This window comes from Trachypithecus francoisi, unplaced genomic scaffold (genome assembly GCF_009764315.1).
Source record: "Trachypithecus francoisi isolate TF-2019V2 unplaced genomic scaffold, Tfra_2.0 Lachesis_group7, whole genome shotgun sequence".
NCBI classification, from domain to species: Eukaryota; Metazoa; Chordata; class Mammalia; order Primates; family Cercopithecidae; genus Trachypithecus; species Trachypithecus francoisi.
Window position 1 is genome coordinate 49,467,910 of NW_022681472.1, and position 15,335 is coordinate 49,483,244.

The 15,335-nt window shown below is 42.3% G+C and overlaps 1 protein-coding gene across 9 annotated transcripts in view; it reads left to right on the forward strand.

Moving 5' to 3' along the window:
- The first annotated feature begins 2,578 nt into the window (after positions 1 to 2,578).
- CIBAR1 (CBY1 interacting BAR domain containing 1) overlaps positions 2,579 to 15,335 on the forward strand; it is a 31,745-nt gene continuing 18,988 nt past the window's right edge. For 6 of the 9 annotated variants that reach the window (XR_004435502.1, XR_004435500.1, XR_004435501.1 and 3 more), the window contains exons 1-6: positions 3,439 to 3,862; positions 3,981 to 4,215; positions 7,011 to 7,079; positions 8,303 to 8,404; positions 12,033 to 12,038; positions 14,404 to 14,508. Coding sequence is in view for 4 of the 9 variants with exons in the window: in XM_033203608.1 (XP_033059499.1) it covers positions 3,825 to 3,862; positions 3,981 to 4,215; positions 7,011 to 7,079; positions 8,303 to 8,404; positions 12,033 to 12,038; positions 14,404 to 14,508 (555 nt within the window). In the remaining 5 variants the exon portion in view is untranslated. Of the gene's footprint in view, positions 3,419 to 3,438; positions 3,863 to 3,980; positions 4,216 to 7,010; positions 7,080 to 8,302; positions 8,405 to 12,032; positions 12,039 to 14,403; positions 14,509 to 15,335 lie in introns of those variants that run through there. The other 3 variants (XR_004435504.1, XM_033203609.1, XR_004435503.1) reach the window with 2 other exon arrangements.

The window sequence follows — 15,335 nt, forward strand, 5'->3', positions numbered from 1 at the left end:
CACTCATTTATGTATTTATTCTTTGATAAACTCAACTAATTATTGAATTTCTACTATGAGTCAAGCACTGAGGTGGTAATGGGAATATAAAGTGAACAGGTAACAACATGGCTAGTTTCATGGAGAATATATTCTAGTCACAGAAGACAGAAATAGATCTACGGCCATACCTGAACATGCCTGATCTTGGAAGCTAAGTGGGGTCCAACCTGGTTAGTACATGGATGGGAGAAGACAGAAATAGCATATAAATAAATAGGTTAATTTCAGGACGTGACGTGCTTCAAAGGAAACAAAACAGGGTGATAGAATCATTTGATGATCAGAGAAAACCCCACTCATAGGTGCTCTTTAAGCACCATTTTATACGAAGGGGCCATCCCTGTGAAGACTTGAAGAAGGAGCATTCCAGGCAGAGAGAAATACAAACACAGAACTAACTCTGAGATAAGTTTATCTATAGATAGACACAGAGAGAGAAGCTTATATATATATATGTGTGTGTGTGTATATATATGTGTGCATGTATAGATATATATATACATATATATGACGTGTCTATAGGACAGTGGGGCAGCAAGAGAAGGTAGATGGGTAAACAGAAATGAGATAAAGCCTTAACAGCCAGAATAGGATTTAAATTTTTATTTGAAGCACACTGAGAGGCTTTGGAGGGTTGACATCATCTGATTTACACGTTTGATTTCACACTGCAATGTTTAACAGTGGACATGGGGAGACTAGTGAGGGAGGATTACAGTAAGGATGACTGGTGGTCGTATCTTGGATTATGGGGATGTAGAAAAAAATGAAGAAGGAATGATTCAGGATATATTTTGGAGATGGAACAGATAGGAACTGCCCATGTGGCTGGAAAAAAGAAAGGGTAACTCCTAGGTTTTTGACTTAACAATCAGCTGGCCAATAGTACCATTTTCTGAGATACGAAATTCTGGGTAGGGATGGGAATGGGGCTTGAAGAGGCAAGCGGGCAAACTGCCCACACTGTCCTTCTCTTGGGACTGTTTTTCACTCCCTCTTCACCTAGTTGACTCCTTCCTATTCTTTGGATCTTAGCTCAAATGTCACTTTCTCAATGAAGTCCTCCCCTGACAAGTTCAAACTAAAGCTCTATATTAAGTATACGCTCAATTGCTGCCATGTAGTTTCCCCTAATAGTAGCCTGGAAAAGTAGCCACCAATTCCTCTAGCAACCACACCATCCATAGCATTTCCACTTCCCTCTCACTCTGATCCCTCCAGTCTAGGCCACGTGGCTTGCATCTGCCAATAGGGTATCAGCAAACATAACACAGGCAGAGACTTGAAAGGCACTTGGGCAGTTGACTTGTCCTGCTCCACTATTTTGGAACTCTGAAAGCATGGAAAGAAGCTTGACTGACGCGCTAGACAATGAGAAACATGTGGCCCCTGCTAACGACCTGCCAATGCCATGACACAGGAGTCAGGCCCCCTAGATCATCCACCCGCCAGCTGACCAGAAAGGTGAGTAAGAGCCCACCTGAGCAGAACCAAGGTAAAAGAACCACCCAGCCCACTCAGAATCCCAAGCTAGCCAAACAATTGTAAAAAGTCACTAAGTTTTGTGGTGATTTGTTACACCGCAGAAGTGGATACAGTAGCACATACCTCAGTGGCAATTTTACACATCTTTGTTTGATTAGCTTCTATCCCTGCCACATGACTGTGAGCTCTCTAAAAGCATAGACTATTCCGATCTTAGGTTACTGTGCCAACCTCAAAGCCGAGCATAATACCTGGAACACACCAGGCATCCAACCAATAACATGCTGAGTGAACGCAAGGAGCAAAGAGAGGCACACATTGTAACTCAAGCGAATAGGGGAAGTTGAAAACAAAGGACGGCAGACATCTATTTGTCCAAAATAAAAACTTAATCAGCAGCACACGGCAGCGAGGAATACGAGACCAAAATCACATTTCCTCTGTCTCAAAGGGCTCAAAGTCTAGAGTATAGGAGACAGTACAAAATCAACAAAGTGTACCGTTTTAGCATTCCAACACTTTGCACTTCGCTCCTTCAGACAGTATTAGGGCCCTGTCCCAAAGCGTTAGGACCAGGCCCTAACGTTGCCTGAAAAAGCGAAGTGTGGGAGGATCCCAGAGAGGTTTCTCGAAGCAGATAAAGTCTGAATTGAGGATCATGCGTGTAATCCCAGCACTTTGGGAGGCTGAAGGGGGGCAGGTCACTTGAAGCCAAGAGTTCAAGACCAGCCTGGCCAACATGGCGCAACCCCATATCTACTAAAAATACAAAAAATTAGGCCAGCATAGTGGTGCACGCCTGTAATCCCAGCTATTTGGGAGGCTGAGGCAGCAGAATCGCTTGAACCCAGGAGGTGGAGGTTGCAGTGAGCCAAGATTGTGTCACTACACTCCAGTCTGGGCAACAAAGCAAGACTCCATCTCAAAAATACATATAAATAAATAAAGTCTGAATGGAGTCCTTGCAGTGTTTACTGGGAAAAGCAGCACACGCGAAGGACAGTAGGGTCAAAGGGACAGAGGCGTTCAAAGGACAAAGGAGAGCCTCCTGTTTGTTTGGGGTTTTAGTCTTTTTGAATTTTTGTTGCCCCAGGCCAACCCCGAGAGCCAGAACTGTTCGTTTTTTATCTCAGCACAGGTTCCGTGTAAGCGTTGCCTCCTCATCCAACGCTCAGGCCCTTCAGGTCCGGGATCCCTGCTTCTTAATTATGTGTCTGTTATTCCCAGTGTCTAACACAATCTCTTCCGCGAAGTCGGAACTTGATACGTATTTGCTGAACAAATGGAAAGTTAGGCAGTAAGCACCGCTCCTTCCAAGGGCAGCTCTCAAGAGCCCACGTTTTCAGATTAAGCAACGAAGTGGACGCGTCTGGTACGAGACTACAAGTAGTACAGGCGGAGACGCGGCCCCCAGGCCTCTGGTTTCACATCTCCCTCCTAGTTCCCGGCGGGCCGGCGTCTTTTCTCTGCTCGGTGTAGCCGAGCAGCCCTGGAGGCTGAGTGTCTGGTAAGCGCGGCTGTTAGGGAGGATGAAGGAGCCGCAGCCCCGCGGTGCTTCCCACACGCTTCGCCGGCAGGGACGCGCGGGACGACCGCGCAGGCGGCTCTGCAGGGGTGGGCGCCCCATCACCGTCTTGGTCCCTCGCTGCTTTGCGCTTTCCGAGCCCCAGCCGCGCTCAGGCTGCCTCGGGCATTGACCGCGGGGGCGCGCGCCCCGTTTCCATAGAAACGCTCGGGCTGGCGCGGCGGCGCGAGGGGCGGGCTCTCCGGCTCCCGGCGGCTGCTTGCGCCCCGGCGCGCGCCCAGGCGCCTTGGAATCCCCGTCCTTGGGCCCCCGCAAGGTCCCCTGCCGTGCGCGAGGCAGCATGATGAGGCGCACCCTGGAAAACCGGTAACAGCCCGAGCCCAGCTGCCCAGGGCCGCCCACACTGGAGGGCTGGGGTGAGGGAAGTGGAGCCTCTGTCCGTGGGGCCTCTGCGCCGTATTCCGACCCTGGGCGGCAGGCTGCACGGTCCCAGCTGTGGCCTGGGGCCTAATTCCCTGGGCTGCAGCCAGCGCCGGCGGCGAAGGGGAGCCCGGGGCCCGGCCGGCTGCCACCCACCCACGCCTCCGGGTCTTGGGTCCCCACACTGCCGCGGGCAGTGCAGAAGCCTAGGAGGCAGCCGGGCTCCCAGGCCGCGCTGCGCGGAGCAGCCAGACCAGCCACCTCCCCAGTTAAGGCCAGGCCCACCCGGCCTGGGCCTCTTCCTGTGCCTCTTCCTGTGCCTACACTGCCGGGATAGTGAGGTCAGGACCCCATGGAGAGCAGTCCGCGCCGGGAGACGGTGGATCGTTGGTGGGTTTGTGTCTTCAAAGCTGCAGAATGCCCGGGGAATGTTCGCATGTTACATTAACGTGAAGCCTTCTCATCTCTAACGAGAGTATTTTGCCTTTTGTGTCACCTTTTTCTCTAGGAACGCTCAAACGAAACAACTACAAACAGCTGTCTCAAATGTGGAGAAGCATTTTGGAGAACTATGCCAAATCTTCGCTGCCTATGTGCGGAAAACTGCCAGGCTGAGAGACAAAGCCGACCTCCTGGTGAATGAAATCAACGCGTATGCTGCTACAGAGACCCCACATTTAAAGCTGGGCCTGATGAACTTTGCTGATGAGTTTGCCAAACTTCAGGATTATCGACAAGCAGAGGTATGGAGTGAGATCACAGTGTCATTGTTATGAATGAGCCATGAAGTAGTGGATGAAGGAACCGTGGAAACTTTCACTTGTAATCTACCTAACTGCAGAGGTGGATACAAACTTGATGAAACCTACATTTTCATGTCTATAACACTGCGTGAATCTATTAAAGAGAAGCTTTCGGCCGGGCGCGGTGGCTCACGCCTGTAATCCCAGCACTTTGGGAGGCCGAGGCGGGCAGATCACGAGGTCAGGAGATCGAGACCATCCTGGCTAACACGATGAAACCCTGTCTCTACTAAAACTATAAAAAAATTAGCCGGGCGAGGTGGCGGGGCTCCTGTAGTCCCAGCTACTTGGGAGGCTGAAGCAGGAGAATGGCGTGAACCCGGGAGGCAGAGCTCGCAGTGAGCCGAGATCACGCCACTGCACTCCAGCCTGGGCGACAGAGCGAGACTCTGTCTCAAAAAAAAGAGAAGCTTTCTGTGTTTTATTTTACCGTTTTCAAGCTAAATTTTAGGGAATCCTGAAGTCTTGAATTTCCCCACTTTATTGGCCAACTTTTGGCCAAGGGGTGGCTGTTTACTGGGGGGTAGTGGGAATAGTACACAGGGGGAAGAAAATAAGCATAACTTAATGTCTTGTGTAGCACGTAAGTACATTTTAAAGAATGACTAGAGATGGAAATGTTGGGAATGGTAATGTGGATGGATAAATTATTAATAAATGGGCAAGAGATCATTGCTGCATCCAATTGGAAAATTGACCAATGGTTTACTAACAACAACAACAACAACAAAATGCTATGAATTATATCATGAAAGCAAACCAATACTGAGACACCATGTGGACTTTTTGCTCTGGGTAGCAGGAGAGGTATCCTTGTGATTGTTTTCTTTCTAAAAGCCCATTTTTTTCCTTTAAATACTTAATGAGCACTTTTACTTGTATTTATTTTCAGTTTCACAACATAGGTGAACTTATCAGAAGTTGCCCATTTAGAAATGCGTTGCTGTTTTGTACTTTTCTCATCAGAACCTAAAATGGGGCCGGGCGCGGTGGCTCAAGCCTGTAATCCTAGCACTTTGGGAGGCCGAGACGGGCGGATCACGAGGTCAGGAGATCGAGACCATCCTGACTAACACGATGAAACCCCGTCTCTACTAAAAACTACAAAAAACTAGCCGGGCGAGGTGGCGGCGCCTGTAGTCCCAGCTACTCGGGAGGCTGAGGCAGGAGAATGGCGTGAACCCGGGAGGCGGAGCTTGCAGTGAGCTGAGATCCGGCCACAGCACTCCAGCCTGGGTGACAGCGCGAGACTCCGTCTCAAAAAAAAAAAAAAAAAAAAAAGAACCTAAAATGGAAATTTCAATTTTCAAAAAATAGAGTAAGTATAAAAAAAATTGAACTCATCATTGCTATCCATGCAAATTTGAAGAGTAATCATGTTTGGAGGTACTTTTAGAAAAATGTTGAGTTCTTGTCATGAAACTTCTTCTGTAATAAACAAGTAACTCTCAGTTACATCTAACTGGAAACTTAATGTTTCAAAGATAATTTATATTCACAGGTAATCCTAAAATCTTATTTTAGCCAATAATTTCAGTGCCCCTTTGTAGAAAACCTTTATGCTATTTATCAAATAGCAAAGTGAATTGATTTGCATTTGTTCTCCTTTTATTTCCCTTGCTTACCAAATGGTGGAGGTCCTAATGAACAATGACAAAAAGGTAGGCAACAAAAAGGAGAACAGAAAAAAGACTTAGATAATCCTTAAGCTGAATAATCAGTATGGATTATAAGAAATGGTGTAAACCAAACTGTCCTGAATATCCATGATTTTAGGATTTCTAATATTTGAATACTTAATGGGAAGTTGATTTTTATTTTCCTAATATTTTAAAACAAAACAGTCATATACATTTGTTTACAGAAACTAAAGAAAAATCAATATGAAATTGTGTATTTGTCAATTATATAAATATGTATCATTAAAAAGCCCTTTTCCTGCTATTAAAATATGACATGTTCATTTTAAGCAATTGAATACATGTCACCTATCTTGAGAGAAAAAATTTTAATGTCCAAGAGAGTTATTTTTCCTATGCTGTATTTAAATACTTGCCTTAAAAAAAAAATCTGTCTCTTCAGTGCCTTCCACTAGTGCTACTTGTAAAAGAAGCAATTACTCAAAATGTGATTTAAAAACCTATAACGTTGAAGAAAAACTATTTAATTCTAAATGAAACAGAGATGAGACATACAGTTTGACAGCTCAGCAACTCAGACCATTTATCTTGTTCTGTAGGCTTTGATAATTCACAAATGGCTTCTCAGAAAAAAAAATGCAGCAAATACAGTGATCTCTAAGCTTTTTTGCTTTTGAAGGTTATGTTGCTTTAAATGTTTCCAAGATGCTCTGTTTTTCAGCTTTGATTTTCTTTTCTGAAAAGTTGAGCTATTACAGTTCAGAGATAATATACCTAAAGTATCCAGTACTGTGCTGAACACACTGAAAATGTTGGCTGTATTAAAATTTGAGCCCTCTTAACACCCTTAAACTACTACTTTAAGGTAACAAAGTAATCCTAAGATGATGATGTGGCCAGGATGAGCTCCTGAGACATTTTCTTGTCATTTTGCTTACCAGATGCTTTTCTACTTTTACTATTACTGTGCAGCTTAACAGTTTTTAATGTGTTTGAGTTTAGATTCTGAGTCTTACTAATTTCTAGTGATTAGCCTTTTATTTATAGGCTAAAAGGTTAAGCATTCTAATTTAAAATTTTAATAATTTTCAATAGGTTGAAAGACTTGAAGCCAAAGTAGTTGAACCCTTGAAAGCTTATGGGACCATTGTGAAAATGAAATGGGTAAGTAAATCCATTTTCTCACTTACTATGAGTTACTCTGGCAAAGAGTATGAGGTTTCCAATTGTTTTTTTAATAAGAAATACAAAGTAGTGGCCAGGAGTGGTGGCTCATGCGTGTAATCTCAGCACTCGGAGAGGCTGAGGAGGGCAGATCACGAGGTCAGGAGTTTGAGACCATCCTGGCCAACATAGTGGAACCCTGTCTCTACTAAAAATACAAAAAAATTAGCTGGGCGTGGTGATGTGCACCTGTAATCCCAGCTACTCAGGAGGCTGAGGCAAGAAAATCGCTTGAACCCGGGAGGCAGAGGTTGCAGTGAGCTAAGATAGTGCCACTGCACTCCAGCCTGGGCGACAGTGCGAGACTCTGTCTCAAAAAAAAAAAAAAAGAAAGAAATACAAACTAGTATATAGTCATTCTTTTTACTCTGAAAGGTCCCTTAGCTCTTTAAGAATAATGAAATATTTTTAATGAGCTTATTAAGTATACTGTAGCAACATAGACAACATAGACATTATTATGGAAACTTTAAAATAATTATAATCATGAAAAATACATGGACAGAAATTGCTTTACTATATGAATATAAGTTTTTGTTTAAAGCAGGTGATAGCATTTAGACTTTTAAAATGTGTGAGAGAGTTCTATTTTTAAAACTAACTTTATTGAAGTGTAATTTTAATTTACATCAGCAGTCCCCAACCTTTTTGGCACCAGGGACCGGTTTTGTGGAAGACAATTTTTATTTAGTTCACAATAGGGTTTGCACTCCTATGAGCATCTAATGCTGCCTCTGATCTAACAAGAGGCAGAGCTCAGGCCTTAATACTAGCTTGCCCCCTGCTCACCTGCTGTGCTGGCCCAGTTCCTGATAGACCTGGGAGTTGGGAGCCCCAGATTTATGTGCAATACAATTCTTCCATTTTAAGTGATCATTGAGTTTTGACAAATGTTTATACCCATGTAACCACTCCCACCATCAAAATTACACATTTATATACATATATCTATTATGGTTCATAGTTTTGCACTGAAATTGTGTCATTATTTTGAGAGAATATTAACACATTCTCACATACATAGACACTAATTATGTAATACTTGTAATTCCTGTGGTAATGGTACCAGGATCACACAAGAAATATTCTTCCATTCTTAAAACAGAGTGTGTGAATTTTCTTAAGTCAGACATTTTTACTAACAAAAAAATGCCAATTTGCAGGATGACCTCAAGGCAACATTCACAGCAAGGAATCGAGAAGCTAAGCAGTTAACTCAGTTAGAAAGAACACGTCAGCGAAACCCATCTGATCGACATGTTATTGTATCCTTTGAATTTGGGTCTTTAAAAAAATGTTTAAGGTATGGAGTACAAAAGTAAATGTATATAGAAATTGTGCATTTTTACTTTTAAATGAGTAGAGAATTTGAATATAAAGATTGAAAAGAAATGCATTTAGAAATTCTCAGTATAGAAATTGTCTAATTTTAAAGAGGTTACACCACCTAATTCAAATCCCCTTATATTGTTTTACACAGTAGACTTTGCAAATGAACAAACAAAAAATTCAGATGTTTTTATAAAGAGGAAATTCAGATTTCTGAATTTTATTTTCACATGGTGATGACTAAATATTAATTCTACAATTAACTTAAAGATCTATCGTTAATCCTAATATATCAGTGTCCTCTATGCCCTGTTTTGAGAAAAGGAAAGAAAATTTTCCCATTTAATTTCCTTCATCTTTTAGAAATACAGCAATTATGTGGGCCAGGCGTGGTAGCTCACCCCTGTAATCCCAGCACTTTGGGAGGCTGAGGCAGGCGGATCACAAGGTCAGGAGATCGAGACCATCCTGGCTAACACAGTGAAACCCCGTCTCTGCTAAAAATACAAAAAATTAGCCGGGCGTGGTGGCGGGCGCCTGTAGTCGTAACTACTCTGGAGGCTGAGGCAGGAGAATGGCGTGAACCTGGGAGGCGGAGCTTGCAGTGAGCCGAGATTGCGCCACTGCACTCCAGTCTGGGCGACAGAGCCAGACTCGTCTCAAAAAAAAAAGAAAGAAAGAAAGAAAACAACTATGTGAAATCATGACTTCCAGCCAGTTAACCTCAGGAGGGAGACTTAAGAGTATAATTAAGATCCAAGTTGGACACAAACCTAGACACGACTGTCTACTGTAACAAGGTTCTGTTAAACATGACTATTTCTTAAACTACAATGTGCCTTGTTCATTACTAAACAAAAGCATACAAAATAGTGCCTAACTGCCAGCAACTAAGATAGGTAGGACTGTGTAGAAAGCACTAACATCTGGCCGGGTGCATTGGCTTACGCTTGTAATCCCAGCACTTTGGGAGGCCAAGGCGGGCAGATCATGAGGTCAGGAGTTTGAGACCATCCTGGCCAACATAGTGAAATGCCGTCTCTACTAAAAATACAAAAATTAGCCAGGCATGGTAGCACGTGCCTGTAGTCTCAGCTACTTGGGAGGCTGAGGCAAGAGAATCACTTGAACTGGGAGATGGAGGTTGTGGTGAGCTGAGATCACACCACTGCACTACAGCCTGGAAAACAAAGTGAAACTCTGTCTCAAAAAAAAAAGAAAAAGCACTAACATCCCTACCGCCTCTTTTTTCCATTCCTTCTATGTGTCTCCTTCCTACTTCCTTAAGGTTGTTACTGCCCAGCTCAGCCAGAAACCACATGAGGAGTGGCTCTTTGAGAGCATTTGAGGTTCCAGAACACCTCCATTCCTGAGGGGAGTCCCTTGAGCAGCGATTTGGGGCTGCACCAATTGCTTGGTCCTTCTTCCTTTGGACCAAAGGTACAGAAGTCCAACTTCGTACTAAACAAAAATGGGCAGCCATAGGGCTGGGAGTGGAGTGCCCACTGGAGACTGGGACAGAAACATCTAGATGGTCATAGTGGCATAAGATCTGCAAATGGAGATGATAGAATCTGTGTTTTAAGCAAGTCAGACAAACCAGAGAATGCTGGAAAATTTATGACTGATAACTAGAGATCAAGGCAGAGGCTGTGGGTTGGGGTGCCGGGGGGGGGTTCACCAGTGTTTAAGAATTAAGCTAGGGATCAAAATTTTTTGTTTTGTTGTGTTCTTTGTTGGGGAGGTGGTGATACATGAAGACATCTGGAATCCTGAGTAGTTGGCAAGATTGAATCAGGAGTACTGGTGTCTACACTAAACACAGAAACTAATCTATTCCTAAGACAAACCTTTTTCTGACTTGAATACTGTGCTGTAAACTGCTGTGGAAGGGAGACAATCTTAGAGCACAGATGAAGCAGGTCTGTGGGTTCACATGGTGGGGAGATAAATACAACCTAAGAGGTTATTGCCACAGGTGAATCAATGTGCTTACTGGGTAAGATCTGCAACTTGTGTATTTTAACAACCTGAGACCAAAACATGAAGGACAATCTACATACAAATGTAGTCAATATAAATATACAAATATTCAATCATAGTATCATGGAATATTTCCCAGGATAAACTCTTTTTTTTTTTTTTTTTTTTTGAGACGGAGTCTCGCTCTGTAGCCCAGGCTGGAGTGCAGTGGCCGGATCTCAGCTCACTGCAAGCTCCGCCTCCCGGGTTTACGCCATTCTCCTGCCTCAGCCTCCCAAGTAGCTGGGACTACAGGCGCCCGCCAACTCGCCCGGCTAGTTTTTTGTATTTTTTAGTAGAGACGGGGTTTCGCCGTGTTAGCTAGGTTGGTCTCGATCTCCTGACCTCGCGATCCACCCATCTCGGCCTCCCAAAGTGCTGGGATTACAGGCTTGAGCCACCGCGCCCGGCCCAGGATAAACTCTTAAAATTCATATATGTAGAAGTATGTTTAAGTTTGATATGTAAGATAAGATAGAGTCACTCTGATAGAGAGGATAGGGAAAAGAACAATTCCAGGGCCCTGCCTGCTCACCCCCCAAAGTAGGACTCCGGGTGGCTTCTAAACAAGCTTCCTGTAATGCAGTGTCACAAATACCAATCTGGCTTACCCTTTTAAAAATCATTTTAAACTCTTAACTAATTCCATTTAATACACAAATATCTTTATTCATGGAGTTGTATCTTAGTATTTTAATACAAAGCATTTCCTATTCAAGTTGGTATATTATAGAATTTTGAAGAATTTTCAGTGAAAAGAAGAAATATTAGAAATCTATATTCTCTTTGCTAAAAATGGATGTGTTACTTTGGGTGAGTTGCTATGCTCAAGTAAAGGGATTTGAGACTTTCAGAAATAAATAGTAGTTGCTGGAGGGTGATAGAAGGTGAAGCTACACATATCCCAGCTATGGCTTCTGTTTCCCCATGCTTTCCTGATTTAGCCAACTCTACTTACCCTTCTAAATTTTAAAATGAAAATATCAGTAAATGAGGAGGGTAAAGACATGAGTCAAAAGGAAGTAGTCACAAGTAAAGAGCTGCATCAGTCATGTGTAATAAACAGTATTAGGAATTAGTCTGCTTGAATATTCTCACTAGCACAAGGTTAACGTGTATCAAGTAACTGTTAGAGATTTTTTCATAGTAGTAAGTCTTCAGAGGAGCTCTATTTTATCTTTGAATTTCCTGTAATGAAGTTGTAGTTTAAAGAATCTCAAACACAGAAATATAGAGAAATGTTTTTGATTCCTGGTTATGAATAAGTTGAAAGTTTGTATGATTTTTAAAAACTCTGCAGCCCATATGGTAAATGTATATACAAATACAGAGAGGTATAAATGAATATAATTTTAAGTACTTAATATCTTGAAAATGTGTAGTTGAATGAACCTAATTACAAAAGTAACCATAATTGATACATGGTTACAATTAATATATAACCTAATTGTAAGTGTGTATAATTCTGTGGGTATATAAATTTATTGAAAGAATTGTTATACTCTCTTTGAAATATATTTTTTCCTTTATGAAAAATTTCAGTCACAGGTGGGTAATAAAGTGGTGTGTCAAGAAATGGATCCTTATAGTAAACCCTTTTACTTGTTTCAATTTATACATTTTCTTGAAAAAGAAAGCAAAAGCTAAATGTCACGGTATTACTTATCACAGAACTTTGACAACAAATGCAAACTTTTTCTATGATTAATTATTAAATGGGCCGGGCGCGGTGGCTCAAGCCTGTAATCCCAGCACTTTGGGAGGCCGAGACGGGCGGATCACGAGGTCAGGAGATCGAGACCATCCTGGCTAATACGGTGAAACCCTGTCTCTACTTAAAAAAATACAAAAAACTAGCCGGGCGACGAGGCGGGCGCCTGTAGTCCCAGCTACTCGGGAGGCTGAGGCAGGAGAATGGCGTAAACCCGGGAGGCGGAGCTTGCAGTGAGCTGAGATCCGGCCACTGTACTCCAGCCTGGGTGGCAGAGCAAGACTCCGTCTCAAAAAAAAAAAAAAAAAAAAAAAAAAAAAAAAAAAAAAAAAAAAAAAATTATTAAATGATGATATATGTGACTTTTGAGTAAATGTAATATTAGCACAAGAAACAAAACTTTATTAGGAAGAATTCAATCCGAAAATTGGGCCGTGCCTTTTTAAATTTCTGTGTTACCGTTTAAGAAAAAATCTTAAATATTTTTGGGCAACTTTTGTTCTAGCAGAGGAGATGCTTAAAGAGAGATACACAATTAGATTAGAAATATTCTGCGCTTGACAGTACTATAGCCACTGGCTGTATATGGCTATTGAGTTCTTGAAATACAACTAGAGTAATTTTGGAGCTAGTTTTTAATTTTTTATTTAATTTTAATTAGTTTTAATGAAAATAGCCCCATATGGCTAGTGGCCACCATACTGATTGGACAGTACAGATCAGATAATATGAGTACATGTCCAAATGTGTTAGACTTGCCATCTAATTCATTAGTTACTAGTGTATTTATTTTTTTGTAATAAGCATTAACTAAATAGAAGCAGTGTAACATGGTTGTCTTGTAAAGAAGAATCTACAAGTAGAAATCCCATGCTGAAATATTTTGTAGTGTATATTATATTCCACCTGATGAGGATATTACAGAGTTAGGAATATTTAATGCATTTGGAGAACAAGTAGAAGCAAGCAAGGTAGAAAGAGTCTTGGTTATATACCTGCTAACCCAAAATACCTCAATGTTGTACATTTTAAAGATCAAACTCTCAGTGGTAGAACTTGTCATAGCTGTAGGTCTCTCTACTGTGTGCCACTCTCCTTAGTCCTTTCCAAAGATGATTTCATGTAATCCATACAATAGTCCTATGAGATAAGCATAAAGAGTAGGAGATAATAGGCCGGGCGCGGTGGCTTACACTTGTAATCCCTGCACTTTGGGAGGCTGAGGCGGGTGCCCCATCTCTTCTAAAAATACACAAAATTAGCTGGGCATGGTGGCATGCGCCTATAATCCTAGCTACTCAGGAGGCTGAGTAAGAAGAATCGCTTGAATCCAGGAGGTGGAGGTTGCGGTGAGCCGAGATTGCGCCACTGCACTCTAGCCTGGGCAACAAGAGCAAAACTCTATCAAAAAAATAAAATAAAATAAGGCCAGGCGCGGTGGCTCAAGCCTGTAATCCCAGCACTTTGGGAGGCCGAGACGGGCGGATCACGAGGTCAGGAGATCGAGACCATCCTGGCTAACACGGTGAAACCCCGTCTCTACTGAAAATACAAAAAAAAACTAGCCGGGCGAGGTGGCGGGCGCCTGTAGTCCCAGCTCCTCGGGAGGCTGAGGCAGGAGAATGGCGTAAACCCGGGAGGCGGAGCTTGCAGTGAGCTGAGATCTGGCCACTGCACTCCAGTCCGGGCGACAGAGCGAGACTCCGCCTCAAAAAAAAAAAAAAAAAGATAATCTGTAATTGAGAGAATTGAAATAATCTTTACTAAGTCATAAGTCCTTTTCAGGGGAGAAATGGCTAACGGAGAGAGAGAGAGACAAAAGAAAAATAATTTTTGATAAATGGCACAGATAGTGAAATAGAGGGAAGCAGTAGAAAATATGGGACATGGTTTTACAGTAGGTTATCCAAGGGTGTCTGGAAAAAAAAAAATGATTTTTTAGACAGAAAAGGAAGGATTTGGGGGTAGTTTTTGTCCTTGGGGTTTTTTTTTCTAGATCGTGAATCAAGTCAGTAAATAAAGTTTTTTATTCTGCATGTGCTTACATAGATCATTTTATTATATATGGTAAAATATAATATTAACAATTTACACTGTTATGCCAAAAAGCCAGTACTGCACAATGGTAGAATTTACCAGTAAGCTCAACTGAATGAATTTTCATTTTTTTTTTATATCTTTGGTTGGGGAATACTTTTGTAGGCAGAAACGGAATTACAGAGAGCTGCAATGGATGCTAGCCGAACAAGTCGTCATCTGGAGGAAACTATTAACAACTTTGAAAGGCAGAAAATTAAGGATATAAAGGTAATAAAGTAACTGTTAGGGTTCAAAATGTGTTTTTAACCTTATTTTTTACTTTAAACTCATGAAAAATTTAAATTACTCTATATTTTTTAGCCCATAAATACTGCTTATAAAGAAAATATGATAAATAAGGGGCCGGGCACAGTGGCTTATGCCTGTAATCCTAGCACTTTGGGAGGCCTAGGCAGGTGGATCAGTTGAGGCCAGGAGTTTGGGACGAGCCTGGGCAACATGGAAAAACCGCATCTCTACAAAAAACTAGCCAGGTGTGGTGGCACATGCTTGTAGACCCAGCTTCTTAGGGAGCTGAGGCAGGAGGATCACCTGAGCCTGGGTAGGTTAAAGCAGCAGTGAACCATGACTGCACCACTGCACTCCCTGCGTTCCAGCCTGGGCAACAGAGCCAGACCCTGCCCACCCCACCCCCCAACAACAACAAAAAGAAAACAGAAAAAGCAAAAAATATTATAAATAAAATATATCATGGGTTTTTGTTTTTTTTTAAATGGAAACAGTGGTATATAAAAGACCAACATTTCCAAACAGTAGCCAGATATTCAGCTTTTTATAACAAATACTATTTAATCAAGGGGAACTAACATTTATTGTGTTTTTATATACCAGGCGCTACAACAGGCACTTTATATAAATTCTTGCAGTCTTCACAGCACCTCCATGAGGATGAGGTGGTGTTATTAAGAAATTAAGCAGCCAGGCGCAGTGGCTCACACCTGTAATCCCAGCACTTTGGGAAGCTAAAGCGGACAGATCACTTGAGGTCAGGAGTTTGAGACCAGCCTGGCCAACATGGCGAAACTCCATCTCTA